Source organism: Hyperoodon ampullatus (assembly GCF_949752795.1).
Source record: "Hyperoodon ampullatus genome assembly, chromosome: 8".
Lineage (NCBI taxonomy): Eukaryota > Metazoa > Chordata > Mammalia > Artiodactyla > Ziphiidae > Hyperoodon > Hyperoodon ampullatus.
Window position 1 is genome coordinate 35,292,566 of NC_136921.1, and position 18,846 is coordinate 35,311,411.

At 37.3% G+C, this 18,846-nt stretch overlaps 1 protein-coding gene across 1 annotated transcript in view; it reads left to right on the forward strand.

The window, feature by feature from the left end:
- The window catches only part of TRAK2 (trafficking kinesin protein 2), a gene marked incomplete at both ends in the record, with an annotated part of 36,310 nt that extends 18,053 nt beyond the window's left edge, over nucleotides 1-18,257 (forward strand). The window contains 10 exons of the mRNA XM_079710396.1: nucleotides 537-615; nucleotides 2,074-2,204; nucleotides 2,636-2,710; nucleotides 3,649-3,786; nucleotides 6,528-6,607; nucleotides 6,914-7,111; nucleotides 8,804-9,102; nucleotides 10,436-10,702; nucleotides 14,588-14,693; nucleotides 17,579-18,257. Of these exons, the coding sequence (XP_079566522.1) occupies nucleotides 537-615; nucleotides 2,074-2,204; nucleotides 2,636-2,710; nucleotides 3,649-3,786; nucleotides 6,528-6,607; nucleotides 6,914-7,111; nucleotides 8,804-9,102; nucleotides 10,436-10,702; nucleotides 14,588-14,693; nucleotides 17,579-18,257 (2,052 nt within the window). The remainder of the gene's footprint in view (nucleotides 1-536; nucleotides 616-2,073; nucleotides 2,205-2,635; nucleotides 2,711-3,648; nucleotides 3,787-6,527; nucleotides 6,608-6,913; nucleotides 7,112-8,803; nucleotides 9,103-10,435; nucleotides 10,703-14,587; nucleotides 14,694-17,578) is intronic.
- Nucleotides 18,258-18,846: the final 589 nt, after the last annotated feature.

An 18,846-nucleotide genomic window follows, 5' to 3' on the forward strand; every position in this document is an offset into this window, starting at 1 on the left:
TGACAGCCAAGGCACAGGTGCTTGCCCTCCATTGTTACTTAGATACCACTGAAAAGTGGATAATAGCAAGCTGACAGGTGGAATAGAGAAAGGCACAGCATAGAATATATAGCTTGTGGAGTTTACACAAATAACTAAATAATTACAACTAAGTTAAGAACTATATTGGAAAACTACAGTGTTTCATGAGCTTATATAATGGGGGGTTGGGGAATGGATCAAAGAAGTCCTACTTAAACATGTGACATTCTAGCTGAGGCTAAGGGTTAGCCTATCAGAGATATATGTAATGGAGGGGAGGGCTTGGGGTGGGGATGAGTAGACATGTGCAAAGGCCCTGAGAGGAATAAGGGGGAGATGTTTGTCATGTCCTTTTCCATGGTCTTTATTTTATGATAGATAAAGCTTTATGAGTTTTTGTTTTCCTTTGTAAGTGATGAACTTTTATCTTTAAATAAGTAGTAAAGATTTTTTTAGTTAATACTATAAAATCATTAAAAGATATTATCACATACTGATTTTTTTTTTTCTTGAAGGCTTGTCACATAAAGACAGAAACGATTACCTATGAGGAGAAGGAACAACAGCTTGTCAGTGATTGTGTTAAAGAACTTCGTAAGTGTTAATGTATTCTGTTTTATAGCCTTTGGGCAGTTCTTTGGTAGGATATCACTAACTCAGAAATTAGGTCTATGGTTTCAATAGAAGCATCTCAAGAAACAATTTTAAATAATTGCTGAAAATCTTGGAATATCACATTGAGCCCACAACTCTAAATAAAGTACCATATGTACTTTTAAGAAGTATCTTTGTTTCAAATTGTCATCATCATTAAATAAAGACCTATATTTCTACCCATTATAGCATGTTAGAATGAAAGTAACCAAAGCTCTTACTTATTTTGTTGATGCGGAAATAGTCCTATAGAGAATATGACTTGCCAAAGTCAGAAAACTGATTAGTAGCAAATCTAGGGCTTAAATGATAGTGTAAAACGTAACATTCTATGAGTATTGTTAAATGCCAACTCTGTGTCTATAAAGGAATATATTTTACTTTCATGTATTGTTACCTAAAATTTTTTAAAACAAATCAGTTGGAAAAAGATCAGCTTTACTAGAGAAACAATTTTAATCTCTTTATAAATATTGATATATATAGCCTTTTATGTGGAAAGAGAAGGTATGATAACAACATATCAGATCATTTGAGCTGTGGGCTTCAGAATGTGGTACCTTGCACAGAATATTAGAGAACCAGAGGAATGTAAATTGAATCTTCTCCATCAACACTATCATTACCCACCTTTTACACTTTAAAAACAAAAAGCAATGACTTACCTAAGAGCTTAGATTCTGGTCTCCTGTCTCCTTATTGCCATCCTTTGAATTGCTATAGACTTTCCATCGATTTAAAAATAGTTTTATATAACACTTAGAAATAGCTTTGCCACTTGGGTTTAGATGTCAAAATTTTTATATGAAGCAAAGATTTATTTCCCCAGTGGAATTCTAAAGCATGCAAGAATGCTGCATTGTAAGAATTGCTTTAGAGGCCCTACTCAGTTTGCTGGGTATCCCAGAAAGTCTCTCCTACAGAAGCATCTCAGTAGCTTTTACAGGTTGCGACTGTTCCATGCTGGAAATATTCCTTTGTTAGATTTGTTAAGTTTGATTTTCATTTCTTTGGGGATCTTATTTACATTCCTGAAGAGTTTTCAAAGACGTAAATGTCTTGGCCGTTGCAAAGATATATAATTCACCTTTCTCTTTTCAGCCTTCTTGTCCTTCATAAAGAAAAAGATTGAGGCAGAATCTTTAGCTTGCTTGCCTTTACAAGTTATCTCTTTTTAGCTTCAGTGCCTCCTATTAAATTCCCAGCATTAGTCTATTTCAGAAGAATCTTTAATTTTCTCTATTGGGTTATCCAGGTTTATTATTTTAAATTTATGTTAGAGAAAAATCAATTCGTGATAGTCCAGTGCTTGTTACAAAACAGGATTTGGCCCACAGGCCATAGTTTACCAACCTCTGCCCTACATTTATATTAATTTTAAGTTTGTTTTTTTTCCAGGTGAAACAAATGCTCAGATGTCCAGAATGACTGAAGAATTGTCTGGGAAGAGTGATGAACTGATTCGTTACCAAGAAGAGATTTCCTCTCTCTTGTCTCAGATTGTAGATCTTCAGCACAAACTTAAAGAAGTAGGTTCATTCGTTCAACAGATGTTTGTTAAGCACTGACCTAGTACTATGCACTCTGCTAAGTGCTAGATACATTAAGCAAAATAAACATGGTCCCCACCCTTTTACATTGCTTTAGTCTGATTGCTGTTTTAGTCTTCTGTCATGAAATATCATGAATAACTACTTTCAAATCACTCTTTCTTTCCATAAAATGGATTTTCCTCAGAAAGTTGTGATGTGAACTACTGATTCATGCTCATTGTCCTCTGAACACCTTGATGGATTTTGTATTCTGCCCATTTTATTGCACTTATTTGGCTTTTGAAAGGTTAGCTTTTGATAGTCCTCTGGACTATATCCCTGAAATACATTCTTAAGATGTCTTAAAAAGAGAGTAACCTGTATTTTATATGGGAAGGCTTCACATGTCTCTTTTAATATGTTGTTAGCATGTGATTGAGAAGGAAGAGCTGAGACTTCACCTCCAAGCTTCCAAAGATGCCCAAAGACAACTGACAATGGAGGTAATGAAATCTTCCTTTATCTTGTGTTATATGGGAGGGGAGGAATGAATAGTTCCTTTCTTTTTGTGAATAAGAATGGCTAAAGGTGATAACCAGATTTAAAACAACAACAGAAGATTAAGCTGAAAATTATGAGATCTAAGAAGTAAAGCTTTTTAAAGATTCTGTCTCTAAAATAATAGTGACAAGACAACATCCTTCTTGATTAATAGGAAAACCTTGAGTTTATAAGATTCTTTAGGAATATATGACCCTTTTACAGGTCTGTATTAACTAACCCAACAGTTTTTAAAATAAGATAATCTGCATTTTTTAATAAGCACCCCTAGCCCTAGTGATGCTGATGATTTAGTCCACATAACATGCTTGAAGAAATTTTTGAAGTTAATATGTTCTCTGAAAATTATGTACTCTTTTAACATGCTTGTGTATCTAACTATAAAAAAATTTTTTAAACAAGGGAGAAGAAACTACTTGTTTAGGATGATTGAGCACCCTGACATCTTTTTAAATACTTTGTAGACTTGATCTTGTCATTTACAGACTTCAGATTTCATTCATGTTCATTATGTTTAAAAATATACATATCTAATATTCCACTAAACTAACTTGACCATAGCTATCATACTTCCTCTATACATTTTTTTTTTAAGGATAGGAAGCATTAAATATTGAATTGACAGTTATGGTTGTCTCAGCTACATTTCACGTTTTTAGGAAATCATGCATATGTATAATTCTGGCCAAGACACCCCTAAATCTGGCAGCTTGAAATATATATACTTTCCTTGCTTAGTCTGTTTCAGAGTCTTCATATTAAATTTAAATTCATAAAATTAGTCCTCTGGATAAAATTTAAACTTATCCCAATGGGATTTTTTCCCCATTGTCATTTTGAGAATATAATAAGGAACACTAATTGCCATCCTATCTTTCAGCTGCATGAGTTACAAGACAGGAATATGGAGTGTCTGGGAATGTTACATGAATCCCAAGAAGAAATAAAGGAACTTCGGAATAGATCTGGCCCTGCTGCTCATCTCTACTTCTCCCAGCCATATGGAGTTTTTTCTGGGGTAAGGAACTGAGAAAGAAACTTGAGATTAGATGGTCCTGAGAGTAATATGGTTTCTAATGGTGTAAAGCATCTTGAGAAGAGGTAACATGGTTTGTCCTTGTTGATTGAATTTAATTATTGATTTAGGCCTTCATTTGCATATCTGTATCTACCTTAATAGTCTTTATTTATTGAAGCCTTCCTTCTACCAGTTGACCTTCCAGATTTATTGTATGAGATGAACCCTAAGGAAATTAAGTTTAGGTCTGTGTCCCATAGAGTTACTTAAACTTCAGTCATCCTCCTTACCCTAATCCCACCACATACCACTTATTCAAATAGTGCTCTGAACATTTAAAACCTCTTTTAACAGATCTTGAGTTTCTTGCTCTATTTAACTTCAGTTAGAGTGTAAGCCCCGTGAGAGCAGGAATCATATTGATTTGATTCCTTAATGAACAATCTTTTTTTTTGAAATAAAGAAATTAATGAAAACTTCTGAGTTTATGCCCAAATTTGTAATGTTGGTTCAAAGAGTTATTTTAATAATCTAGTTCCTAAACACTTACATGCAATCCTGTGAAATTTTTTAAAAGACTGAAACTATAAATTATAATAGATTTTCTAGAGAATATTGGGGCAGAATATTTTTTAATTTTTAATTTTGAGGTAATTTTAAACTTAGGGTAACGTTCCAACAGTAGTACAAAAAACTCATATATCCTTCATCTAGATTTCTCAAATTTAATATTTTACTACATTTGTCATATTGTTCTCTTATTTTTTCTGGACCATTTAACAGTAAGTTGCAGATAACCCTATTACCCCTTAATAATTCTGTGTGTATTTATTAAAAACAAGGATACTCTCAAGGACATTCTCCTACATGACTACATATAACCATCAACTTCTGGATATTGACATTGATACAATACTATCACTGTCTCATCCACAGAACCCATTTAAATTTTACCAATTGTCCCAACAGTGTCCTTTGAAGGATACATTGCATTTGGTTGTTTCAACTGGGGACAGTTCTTCTGTCTTTGTTTTGTCTTTCATGACCTTTGTAGAATGTCCTCAGTTTGGGTTTGTCTGTTGTTTCCCCACAATTAGATTTAGGTAATGCATTTTCAGCAGAAACAATGCCATGCTCTTCTCAGAACATTGTACTAGAAGGCACACATTGTCTCTTTTTCCCATTGCTGATGATGTTAATTAACTTTGATTGCTTGGTTAAGCTAGTATCTGCCAGTTTTTTCCACTGTAAAGTTAATCATTGTTAATAGTTAATTGAATTAATATTACTAAATTAACTTTGCATTGATCAAAATTGTCAGATACTACCTTAGCCAAGTGATCAAAATTACTATTTTGGGGGTGATACTTTGAGACTGTTTAAATATTCTGTTCCTCATCAAGCCTTTACCCACAGTTTTAGCACCCATTGATGGGGATGTATCTGACTCAGTTATTACTATGATAATTGCCAATGGTGACTTTTTAATCCATCATTTTTTCAACTTTTTTTAATTGACATTCTTTTATATGTTAGAGCTTTTCTGTGTCATTTATTTATTCATTTGTTCATTTGGTTATGTCAGTATAGACTCAGGGATTCCTATTTTTTTTTTTTTTTTTTTTTTTTTTTTTGTGTGGTATGCGGGCCTCTCACTGTTGTGGCCTCTCCCGTTGCGGAGCACAGGCTCCGGATGCGCAGGCTCAGCAGCCATGGCTCACGGGCCCAGCCGCTCCGCGGCATATGGGATCCTCCCAGACCGGGGCACGAACCCGTATCCCCTGCATCGGCAGGCGGACTCTCAACCACTGCGCCACCAGGGAGGCCCAGGGATTCCTATTTTAATCAGTGGATTATAATCCATTATTATTGTTTTTTATTTTGATACTTAAATTGTCCAAGATATGACCAGTGGGATCTCCTTCAAGCTCCTCTTGCCCTTTCCCTGGCCCAGTCCTGGGATCAGCCATTCTCCAAGGAGTTCTGGTTATTTTTAATGAGAAATGATATTTAGAATCCAAAATCTGGGTGCTAGGTATCCAATGCCACTAGAGTACCATTGCTTTGAGGTCCCTTTAACAGATAGAGCTAGGAAATATGTGTACGTTCATATACACCCACATAAACACATCTATCTCTATCTTTACATTCATACCTATGTTTATATGTATATTTAAAATGATGAGTTCACACCAGTACCTCCAATTCTAGTCATTGTTAGCACAGCCCCACTGAGCATGACACCCATGCTAGTTGAATCTTCATCCGTGACCAGGGGAAGGGGAAGCTTACTTATTTTTCTCTTAACAATTTTTTATATTATAAAAGCTTTACATGTTTATTATAGAAAAGTTAGAAATTACAGAGAAGCAAAAACAAATTGCTGAATACCATCAAATCCTGACCTCCACAGAATCACTATTAACATCTTGGTTTATAGCCTTTCAAACATTTTATTTTTGTGTGTCTGCATATGTAATACTTTTATTTATCATAATTGGTTTTCCCACTGCTTTCTTGTAAAAATATATCATGAAAAAGTAGTTGGTTCTTGTTTAAAAGTTACATTTCCAGAATGTCTCTTTTCTTCCCCTGCGTTTTAGCCTGTGACTGTTTTCTTTCATTATAACGCCAAAAGTATTTGATTCTGGAAACTCCGTTAAATAATTTAAAGATAGTTTATTTCTCCTAACAGGCTTCTTAGATAATAACTGTTAGTAACATCAAGCTCTTTTTCTTAGGAATCTCTGGCAGCTGAGATTGAGGGGACCATGCGTAAGAAGTTGAGTTTGGATGAGGAATCTTCTCTCTTTAAACAAAAGTAAGTTCAGATCACATGTGTTGTTACTCAACCATTGGGATGGAAATTAAACAGAAGCCACAATCCATAGTGATTGGTATTTATGAGATTCGGTAGTAAATCTGCTTACTATTCAGTTTTTTCCTCGTAGTGCTTGGATCTGTGAGAGCATTCTCTTGTTCTGAAATTTACTTTCTAATAATTTCTCCAAAACTTCAGATGCTCTTCAGGGTGGCTTTATTTTTAATTAACTATACTTAACATGTCTCTTTTCTAAAGCACTCCAGTGGTAGGCAGTGGCAATAATGAACACTTCTCTTTTGACAGAGCCCAACAAAAACGGGTATTTGATACTGTCAAGGTTGCCAATGACACACGGGGCTGCTCTGTCCCATTCCCAGCTCTGCTACCCATTCCAGGCTCCAACCGTTCAAGTGTCATCATGACAGCAAAACCTTTTGAATCTGGTTTACAACAAACAGAGGACAAAACAATCCAGAAGAGTAACTTGGAGGAAGATCCAGGGTAAGAAACATAGATTCACACACTCAAATTCCAGCATTGCTCTGTGCTGTCCCAAGGAAGTTCTAGAACTGTCAGTTTTCATTCAGTAATGATTCCCTGTATCATTATTTGTTAGATCATTGGAGTGAAAAAGTTTAATAGAGTATATTCAAAATGGAGTTTTCATTGAACTATAAAATTCTTTACTACTTTCGTCTCTGGTTTGGCAAAATTTGAGTCTAAATCTTTGTGTTCAAAGTCAAATTTGTTTGAATCTGTTTGGTCATTGGCAGTTATGCATAGCATTACATGACACTTTCTCATAACCCATGCTCCTAATTTCAGTTGCTTTGGTGCCCATTAGGATAAACAATAATCTGGAATACCTATCGAGGAAAACTAGATTGCTCTTAGTTTCCTATTTGTTTAAATTTAGATTTTTTTCTGCTTTTTATTAATTCAGTTCACTGAATTTTGTATAACTAGAAATTAAAGAGAATGACTGGAAAGTCAGCTGAAAGTTTTTGAAAATTAGATGTTTGGCATCTGAGGGAAGTCTTTCTTAATGCAGAAATCCATTACCTTGGGTTTTCAATTGTATTGCCTGGTTTTAGGGGTAGATTCTATACACACAATAGCTTGATGTTTCAATACTACCTCATTGTACACAGTTACCTTAGGAAAAGATCTAACAAACAGATCCGTGTGAATTCACACATGGAATAACTAAAGCTTGGCTTGCTACTCTTTCTTTTGGTATCAGTTGTAAGATACCGCCAATTTTTTAAATGTTAATAAGTGAAAAACTGTGTATTGCAGAACTCTGAAAGTGCGGTGTTTACAGATCTTGTTGGTTTCTTTTAAATGTTTGTAATATTCATAGAGGATTCTATGGCCTAAAGTAAATTTTTTCACATTTTAATATTTTTGAAATTGTTTATCTTTTGCAGCTAATGACATGTCATAGTTTAATGGGTAACATTTTTTTCTTTCTTAGTACATAAAATAATGGTACCTCTTGCCTTCAATGGTATTATAGATTCAGTGAAATATAATAATATTTAGTTTTTTGACTGCCTAAACTGAATTTATAGATGGTCATTATCTGTAGGTTCATAAATTAAGTGAAACAGGAAAGTTAATAAATACAACATAAAGTATAGTTTTGCCTATCTGAAGTCACTTGAAATGATCTATAAAAACATTATATATATGGGCTTCCCTGGTGGCATAGTGGTTAAGAATCCGCCTGCCAATTCAGGGGACACAGGTTCGAGCCCTGATCCGGGAAGATCCCACATGCCGCGGAGCAACTAAGCCCATGCGCCGTAACTACTGCGCCTGCACTCTAGAGCCCACGTGCCACAACTACTGAAGCCTGTGCGCCTAGAGTCCATGCTTCGCAACAAGAGAAGCCCCTACACCACAACTAAGAGTAGGCCCCGCTCGCCACAACTAGAGAAAGCCCGCGCACAGCAACGAAGACCCAGTGCAGCCAAAAATAAATAAATAAATTTATAAAAAATAAAAATATTATCTATATATATATTAGAGATTTGGGTTTGTTGTTACTATTTCTGTATTCCAGGTATCTAAGAAAAGATATGTGTTTTTAAGATCAATCTCTTGAACATTCACCATTGTGGAAAGGAGAGGTCTATGCTATGCTTATGCCCCTCACAGATCTAGTCAGTGAATGTGTTTTTCCCATAGGAACGTCCAGGAGGTCTGTCAACCAGGACGCTCTGCAGAGAGCGATTTGGCTACAGCCCTGCATCGCCTGAGTCTGCGGCGACAGAACTACTTAAGTGAGAGGCAGTTCTTTGCTGAAGAATGGCAACGGAAGATCCAGGTTCTGGCTGGCCAGAAAGAAGGAGGAAGTGACTGTGGCATCCCCACAGAGAGCCTTGCCTCCCTCTGCACCGACCAGTCGGAGATCACAGACCTGAGCAGTGCCAGTTGCCTTCGAGGTTTTATGCCTGAAAAATTGCAAATTGTCAAGCCCCTTGAAGGTACTAAGTAAGGAAGGGCTGTTTCTAAGCCATGTTGTTTGTTGGCTTTGCCTTCCCCTGGAATTGAGATTTCTTATGTAATTATAAGAACCCTAAGTGTAGAAGAGGTCTTTATTATCCCTAAATCTTCGCTGTTTGTGTGACCCTGCAGAACTTTGTGGAAAATGAATGAAGAGATTTGCATTCTCCGAGCCATCAGCTGTCAGTTCTCTTCTACTGATACAGTGTTTTTTACAAATGTGAGGGAGGAGGAGTAATCTTTTCTTATCCTTTTCTAAGGAATATCCTTGATAGCAGTTTTCATGGTAAGATAAACAGGATATGATAGATGAATGAAAATAATCTATATGTAATGCTTCATCTCTACCTTCCTTTTCAAAAAATGTTCTTTACCCAAAAAGTGTCAGTTACTTACAGATATGTATGTCTGTATTTTTCTTTTGTTCAGTTCTGTTAATTTCAGGTCAGTTTCTATTCTCTCCTAAGAACTTGAATTCAAAACAGATCTCTTTGTTTTATGGAATATTGACGGTATTCAAATGATCCTCTGCTATTATCATGAAAGAGTCTGCATTAGACAAAATTTTGAGTCAGTAACCTATAAGGACCCCTCAAACTCAAAGGTGCTATAAGTTCATTTTATTCATTAATGGTCAGTACAGGTATTTGTCAGAGTTGCCATTTTTAGGATTATATGACTATTAGTGACAATTAGACACTGCATCTGGTGCAGGTACTTGGGATGATCATTCACCAGTATTCGCAGACAGAAACCATGAGGATTGATCCTCCTTTTTTTTATCATCTCCTTCGCTTTCCTACTCTCCCTGAGAGCCTGGTGAAAGGAGAGTCATGAGCACATATGAATCTTGAGAAATATACAGAAAAAAACATGGTAATTCAAGGTGACTTCCAACCTAGGAGCCTGGCTTTTAAGTTCAAAGTTCAAAGTTCATAGGCATAGTTCCAGGACAAAGGAGTATTGATTTTTGTCACCTGGGAACATACAACCCGACGTGATACGTATCTTCTTTCTCATCACTGCCTCAGCATCCTAGTTCCTATTAAGGGTGTTGTCTTGGTTTTTTCACCCCTGCTTTAGATTTCCTTTTTAAAGTTAACTTTTGAAATGAACAGATTATTATTCATACCTTTATCATCTTGTTAATCTTCCACAGATAACTTTAATTTACAAATTTTACCGAAACATTAAGACCAAATAAGTAGTTTTATTATTATCATTACTTTTTTACACATACAGTTTTAGCTTCTTTCAAGATTTAATATTTGTGGGAAATTTAAAACATGTTCCTTTTTTGGTTTGCATCCTCAGGATCACAAACTCTGCACCAATGGCAGCAGCTTGCTCAACCAAATTTAGGAACCATTCTTGACCCACGACCAGGTGTCATCACTAAAGGCTTTACCCAGTTGCCCAAGGATGCCATCTATCACCTCTCAGATTTAGAAGAAGATGAAGAGGAAGGTATCACTTTTCAGGTTCAGCAACCTCTTCACGTGGAACAGAAACCATCAATATCCCAGCCAGTAACAGGAATCTTCCTGCCACCCATGACTTCAGCTGGTGGTCCAGTTACAGGTGAGAAGAGTGCTTGGTTGAGTGTAGTCTAGTAACCAGTAGTACTTTGCTTTCTGCATAACTGTATGGTCAGCTGACTGCCTCTATATAAATCTTACTGGAGTGTACTCAGTCTTGAATATAAGACAATAGAAATCTATAGCATAAGTGCCCCTTCTAATTCTCTCCACTTCTTAGCCAACCTGCATGAATAGATAGGCAGAGAGAGAGCAGTTCAGCCAGTGGTTCACAAAACTTTTGGACTCAGGATCTCTTTACACTCTTAAAAATCGTTAAGAATTCCAGAGAGCATCTGTATGGGTCGTATCTACCGATATTTACCTATTAGAAATCAAAACTGAGAAATTATAAAAATATTTGTTAACTCATTATTGTAAAAGAGTTACATGTTAACACAAATAATATATTTTATGAAAATTAGCTGTTTTTTTAAGTAGTTTACAAAGTGGTTTAGTTTTACAGTTTTGCAAGTCTCTAATTTATGGCTTAACAGAAGATAGCAGGGTTCTTGTGTCAGCTTCTACATTCAGTCTATTACAATATGTTGTTTTGGTTGAGGAGTATGAAGAAAATACAGCCTCACCATCATCAAAAAGTATACAAACAATAAATTCTGCAGAGGGTGTGGAGAAAAAGGAACCCTCCTACACTGTTGGTGGGAATGTAAATTGGTGCAGCCACTATGGAGAACAGTATGAGGTTTCCTTAAAAAGCTAAAAATAAACTACCATATGATTCCTGGGCATGTATTCAGAGAAAACCATAATTCAGAAAGATACGTGCCCCCCCGTGTTCATTGCAGCACTATTTACAATAGCCAAGACATGGAAGCAACCTAAATGTCCATCAACAGATGAATGGATAAAGAAGATGTGGTACATATATACAATGGAATACCACTCAGCCATAAAAAAGAATGAAATAATGCCATTTGCAGCAACATGGTTAGACCTAGAGATTATTATACTAAGTGAAGTAAGCCAGACAGAGAAAGTCAAAAATCATATGATATTGCTTATATGTGGAATCTTTAAAAAATTGATATAAATGAATTTATATACAAAACAGAAATAGACCCACAGACATAGAAAACAAACTTATGGTTACCAAAGGGGAGAGGGGGGTGGGGAGGGAGAAATTAGGAGTTTGGGATTAGCATATACACACTACTATATATAAAACAGATAACCAACAAGGACCTGCTGTATAGCACAGGGAACTATACTCAATATTTTGTAATAACACATAAGGGAAAATATGAAAAAGAAAAAATATATATTTATGTAACTGAACCACTTTGCTATATACCTGAAACTAACAGAACATTGTAAATCAACTATACCTCAATAGAAAAATAAAATGAAATAAAAAGAATTTAAAGTTTAAAAAAAAGAAAGGAAATACAGCCTCACACAGATACATGGTTGGAAAAAGAAAGAGTATTTTAATAGCCTCTTCAGGTATTTGTGGATATTCTTTGATATTACACCAAAACTTGATAAGTGGTAGTCTCTTTAAGGTTTGTAGCAATGTGAGTCTAAAACCCTATCAGTGAATTTTTCATACTTTGTTACGTTAAAATCTATTAGTCTGTCCTGCTCTCTGAATGTATCTTTTACCCATGCATGATTTTGTTAACGCATTGGTCATTTGGAAAATATTGGTTCATTGAGTTATGCAGATCTTCCAAATGTTGACCCGTTTCATTATAGAATATATTAAAATCATATAGTATCACCACCTGTCTCACTGGGTAAGTCTTTTAGTATTAGGAAGCTTTCAAGCTCTCAGCGATGGATGCAAGTCTACCAAAACACTTATTTTCACTTGAAAGCTCAAATTTTGTCACTGGCAGGAAATCCTGTTTGCTATTTTCTTGAAGAGACAGACTCACTACCTTCTTTTTCAAGAAAATGTTGCCAGATATCCAAGTCTGAATAACTGTAGTTTTTGTATTAATTGTTCTTTCAAGTAAAAATGGTGTTCTGTGAAAAAATGTAAAAATTACATATGTGCTTTTCCTTTAGATAATCATTGTATCTCTGTATAAAGCAGAGTGCTTAATGCTTACTTCCTGTTTCATCACACAGAATATTAAAAAGATTAAAGTGTCAAGATTTTTTTTTAATTAATTTATTTTTGGCTGCTCTGGGTCTTCATTGCTGCACGCAGGCTTCCGCTAGTTGCGGCGAGCGGGGGCTACTCTTCATTGCAGTGTGCAGACTTCTCATTGCAGTGGCTTCTCTTATTGTGGAGCATGGGCTCTAGGTGCACGGGCTTCAGTAGTTGTGGCACGTAGCCTCAGTAGTTGTGGCACGTAGGCTCAGTAGTTGTGGCTCACGGGCTCTAGAGCATAGGCTCAATAGTTGCAGCACACGGGCTTAGTTGCTCTGCGGCATGTGGGACCTTCCCGGACCAGTGCTCGAACCCGTGTTCCCTGCCTTGGCAGGTGGATTCTTAACCACTGTGCCACCAGGGAAGCCCAAGGGTCAAGATTTTTTTTTTATAAATTTATTTTATTTTTATTTATTATTTTTGGCTGTGTTGGGTCTTCGTTGCTGTGCGTGGGCTTTCTCTAGTTGTGGCAAGCCGGGGCTACTCTTCATTGCGGTGTGCGGGCTTCTCATTGCGGTGGCTTCTCTTGTTGTGGAGCATGGGCTCTAGAGCGCGCAGGCTTCAGTAGATGAGGCGCATGAGCTCAGTAGTTGTGGCTCGTGGGCTCTAGAACGCAGGCTCAGTAGTTGTGGTGCACGGACTTAGTTGCTCCGTGGCATGTGGGATCTTCCCGGATCAGGGCTTGAACCCATGTCCCCTGCATTGGCAGGCGGATTCTTAACCACTGCGCCACCAGGGAGGCCCCTGGCAGGCGGATTCTTAACCACTGTGCCACCAGGGAAGTCCCCCAAGGGTCAAGATTTAATAAATAATTTTTACTGCTTCATCAGGACATTCTGATATGAATTTGGCATTTTTTTTCTACTGTATTTGGACAATAGTGATGAATACTACTACAGCTTGGTGCCATTGCCTTGATTTGTGCTACGGAACCAGCAGCTTTACCCACTATTACTTTTGCACCAGCAGTGCAAGTGCCAACCCAGTCAAAAAGGCAGATAGCATCTTAACATTGCTATGAAAGTAGTTTTGACCTGTAGACTCACACAAGGTGCAAACAACACTTCAAGAACCACTGGAGTAGATAGTTTGGTTAGAAAGATTGGATGACTAGTTCTTGGTTTGGTATTTTTTTCTAATGTATTTTTTCAGAATGAGTTTTTCTCTTGTTTCTAAGCTATATTAAATCCTTTTGAACTTCAGTTTCAAATTATTGAAGGATTCAGCTATATACTAACCAGTGGATACTAATACAATATGTAGGGCTTCCCTGGTGGCACAGTGGTTAAGAATCCGCCTGCCAATGCAGGGGACACAGGTTCCACCCCTGGTCCGGGAAGATCCCGCATGCTGGGGAGCAACTAAGGCCGTGCGCCACAACTACTGAGCCTGCACTCTAGAGCCCGCGAGCCACAACTACTGAGCCTGTGTGCCACAACTACTGAAGCCCACGTGCCTAGAGCCCGTGCTCTGCAACAAGAGAAGCCACTGAAATGAGAAGCCCGCACACCGCAACGAAGAGTAGCCCCTACTCGCCACAACTAGAGAAAGCCCACGCACAGCAACGAAGACCCAACGCAGCCAAAAATAAATAAATAAATAAATTCATGGGGGAAAAATGAAATATGTATATTTCATTTCTAGATTTGGGAATTTTTGTATAAAAGACACCAGATAAATGCTGTATTATTAATAGTAATGACGAACTTTTTACATTATTAACCTAGTCTTTCAATTTTGTGTTTGATTCCCTAAAACTCTCTACTTCAGTTGCAACCTCAAACCCAGGAAAGTGTCTGTCCTTCACAAACTCAACGTTCACCTTCACCACCTGTAGGATATTACATCCTTCTGATATTACTCAGGTTACCCCCAGGTAAGAGGGGCTGGGCAATTTGAGGCCTTACTTCTTTCCTCAACTCAATTTCTTTTTTAAATTACTGTCATTTTAATTCCCAGAATTTTAATTAATGTACTGTGATAATTAGTCTTTAGAATATTTTCACATTGTATTTTCTCATTTGATCATTATAACTCTTTGAAGTAGGCAAGCCAAGAGAGTATGTAGTGTCTAAATGAAAAAAATGAGGCATAGAAAGTTCAGGTGACTGGTCCAAGGGCAGGCAGGTAGTAAATGACCCAGCTGAAACTATACCCATAGTTAGCAAACTGCAAGATTGGAGGGACTAGTCCTCCACACAAGAGTGCCCTCATTTCTGATATGACCTGCAAGTTCAGGGGGTTCCCAAAACCATGCTCTTGTTTGATACATTTTCTAGAAGGACTCACAGAACTCACTGAAAGCTGTTATGCACATGGTTACTGTTTATTACAGGGAAAGGTTACAGGATAAAATTAGCCAAAGGAAGAGACACATAAGTCAGAGTCTGGGAGGGTTCCACACATGAAACCTCTCTGTCCTTAGGAGTCATTACTTTCCTGGTATCAGTGTTTGACAGTGCACACAGAGTATTGCCAACCAGGGAAGCTCACCCAAGCCTTAGTGTCCAGATTTTTTTTTACTGAGGCTTCACTGTGTAAGGCATGATTGATTGATTACCTATATAGCTATAACTCACTATAACTATAAGAACTCACCTCCAGGTCCACTGACCCAAAGCTTCCACCCTAAATCACATGGTTAGTCTTCCTGGCATGGCCAGTCCCCATCCTACAGCTGTTGGGTGTGGCCAGGTCCACTCCAAGATCTGGTGTGGCCAAGCTCCATCCTGAACAAACACACTTCTAGCAGCCATGGCATAGATTACCTCCCAGAAGCTGAGGGCAAAGCCAGAACCCTCTGGGCAGTCCAAATTATTTACTACACAGACTAGAACAATAAGCAATATTGCTGAAATATCTGTCCTACCAGTTCCGAAAAGAATCTAAGGCAATTTCCAGAGATATGTAGAACTTTGCAGGATAATGTTAACTAGAAGTAGAGAAGAAAAATGAAGCAAAAAAGAATCAAGAGTAAGGATATAAAATGGATAGAGGAATACACCTAGTGTATAAATTGTACTATAAAGTCTTATATACTTGCTAAGTAAGGTGAGCCATGTATTTGAGTCTTAGCTTTTTAGCTGCCAGTGTGGAGGGAAATAACATTATGATTCACAATGTCTATAAGATAGAAGCAAATTGACTGTTTAGGGAAGCATTTGGGTGGTATCCTATAAAGACCTCAATAAAGTCTATAATAAACAGGCATACCTGCAACTTTTCTACATTGTTCTTATAGTCAACAAGATAGCAGGGGTTTTTGGGTTTTTGTTTTTTGTTTTAAAGAAGATGTTGGGGGTAGGAGTTTATTAATTAATTTATTTATTTTTTCTGTGTTGGGTCTTCGTTTCTGTGTGAGGGCTTTCTCTAGTTGTGGCAAGCGGGGGCCACTCCTCATCGCTGTGCGCGGGCCTCTCACTATCGCGGCCTCTCTCATTGCGGAGCACAGACTACAGATGCGCAGGCTCAGTAGTTGTGGCTCACGGGCCCGGCTGCTCCGCGGCATGCATGATCCTCCCAGACCAGGGCTCGAACCCATGTCCCCTGCACTAGCAGGCAGATTCTCAACCACTGTGCCACCAGGGAAGCCCAAGGTAGCAGGTTTTATAAAATTGGTTCTTGAGGAGGCTCTCGATACAGGTTGATACCATCATTTGGTATGGTAGTGACATGAACAGTTTAGGAAAAGACAGGCAATTCTACAATAAAGTAGGACCAGGGAGGTGGGAGACTGGGAATACAGTAGACAGACTACATCAGAACCAAGGAGTCGAAGTTGTTTGCATTTTGCTTCTTTAATACAAGTTGGTACTTTAGAAAGTTTATTTATTAATCCTAAATTTGCATCTTGTTCATAATCTTTATAAATCTTGATATCTAGATATTCTGAGTATTTTGTGTTAAAGTGAAAGTTTATGTATTAAATGCTGGTAACATTTGCTCAAGGGGGAATAATTTGCTAAAGATGTACCCTCTCCATTCTATCACCATTTCCTTGAGTACATGATTGTTTATTTTGTTTCTTTTCTTTTTAACAAAACACAGAATAAGAAGAAAGATTCTAATAGGTGTCAAAACTTTTAATTATTTTTAATCTCCCAGAAACCCATGCTTTAAGTCAAGATTGAGAAAAATTCATTCCATGGGTATCCTTATACTACTATTCTTTGGAATTAACATTCTTGGAAATTTAACAATTAGAACTTTATTCTCAGTAATATAAAATTGACAGATTAAAAAGAAATGTGTCTCCTTAGAAAACCGTCTTTGGTTTAATTTTGAAAGATTGTATTTTCTAAAAGGTTGAAGAATTGTTAAATCACGAATTATTGTCTCTTGGTGTATTTCATTTTATGGAATGGATATGTTAATAAAAATTTTAAACTTTACTTTCTTCAATATTTAAATTTATTTGATTTTTTAATTATAAAATTTAGTTGTATTTCCACAGATACATATTTTAGAGTTAAAATTTAAGAATAATAAAGTAATTATTTGAGAATAATAAAGTTATCTAAGTACGGTAAACTCATATTCTGTGAAAAGAAATATGTTTCAATAAGTTAGTGACTAAATTACAAATAACTAATCATTGAAGTAACACATCAAAATTTTCATTCCTCAGATACTGACATGTTGCCTGTTCCTCTATATTTACTATGGATAACTACTGTAATTACTTTAAATGCTGACTTGGGATTACTTTTTATTCTTAAATTCTCTCTACTGCTTTTTCTTTTTCTTTCTTTCTATGTAAAGCTCTGGCTTCCCTTCATTATCCTGTGGAAGTAGTGGTAGCAGTTCATCAAACACAGCAGTGAATTCTCCTGCTATGTCCTATAGTCTCAGCATTGGTGAATCCATCACCAACCGACGAGATTCCACCATAACCTTCAGCGGCACCATGAGCTTGGCCAAACTTCTACAAAAGCGAGGCATCTCTGCTAAAGCATACCAAAGCCCAGATTCACAGGACCCCCTCCTCCAGCCTCTCCCTAGAGGCCTGGCTATCCCTTCCACGCCACCAAATTCACCGTCTCACTCACCTTGCCCTTCTCCTTTGCCCGTTGAGCCTCGAGTGCATCTCTCTGAAAATTTTTTGGCCTCCCGACCAGCTGAAACATTCCTCCAGGAGATGTATGGCTTGAGACCGTCCCGAAACCCTCCTGATGTTGGCCAGTTGAAGATGAACTTAGTGGACAGGCTGAAAAGACTGGGGATAGCCAGAGTGATCAAGACCCCTGCAGCCCAGGAAAATGGAAGAAGCCAAGAGGCAGAAAATGGTCTTCAAAGACCAAACTCTGCTGTCTATTTAAATTCAGGTAGCAATTTATTGAGTGGACTGAGGAGGAATCAGAGTCTTCCAGTCATTATGGGTAGCTTTGGCAACCCAGTTTGCACATCATCACCCAAAATGGATATCCTGAAGGAAGACTGAGGTTCAGCCGTTGACTGACCTCTTACACAAGTTAGCACATGAAGGAAAGATTTGCACTGATACATGTAGTCTTGTCTGAGAGAAAAGGAATGTTGCAGAAGGGTTGTGAATGTGGGAAGGGGAAAGTGGAAGAACGGAAACAGAATTGGCATGAGGTCTGTCTGATAAATTGAAAGTATAAATGAATAGGTCATGAGTGTTTGGAAGCAGAGAAAGAAGAAATGTTTAATGTGGTCCTCGGTTGGTATTTCTTGTCTTGAAAATAAAAAATGACTAGAAAATAAATTCATTAATATTGGAACATACCAGAAATACTGAACTTGCTAGCACCTTTACTTCTGGTGAGCATAAGCAGGGAGGACCCAGGTTAGGAGATGGGAAAAAAGAAGGAGCAGCTTTGACCGTTACCTTTAGAAAGCTGTTCTAGACGGTTGCTGGAGTAAACTCAGTCTGTTAGTGAGACAACAGTGAGATGGCTTATCTGCTGGCCCCTGTTAATGTCTGGTTAAATTACAACTCCATCAAAGAGTATGCTCACTGCATTATCAACAAGGAATTTTACCTTTTTCAAAAGATCAGACTAGTGGAG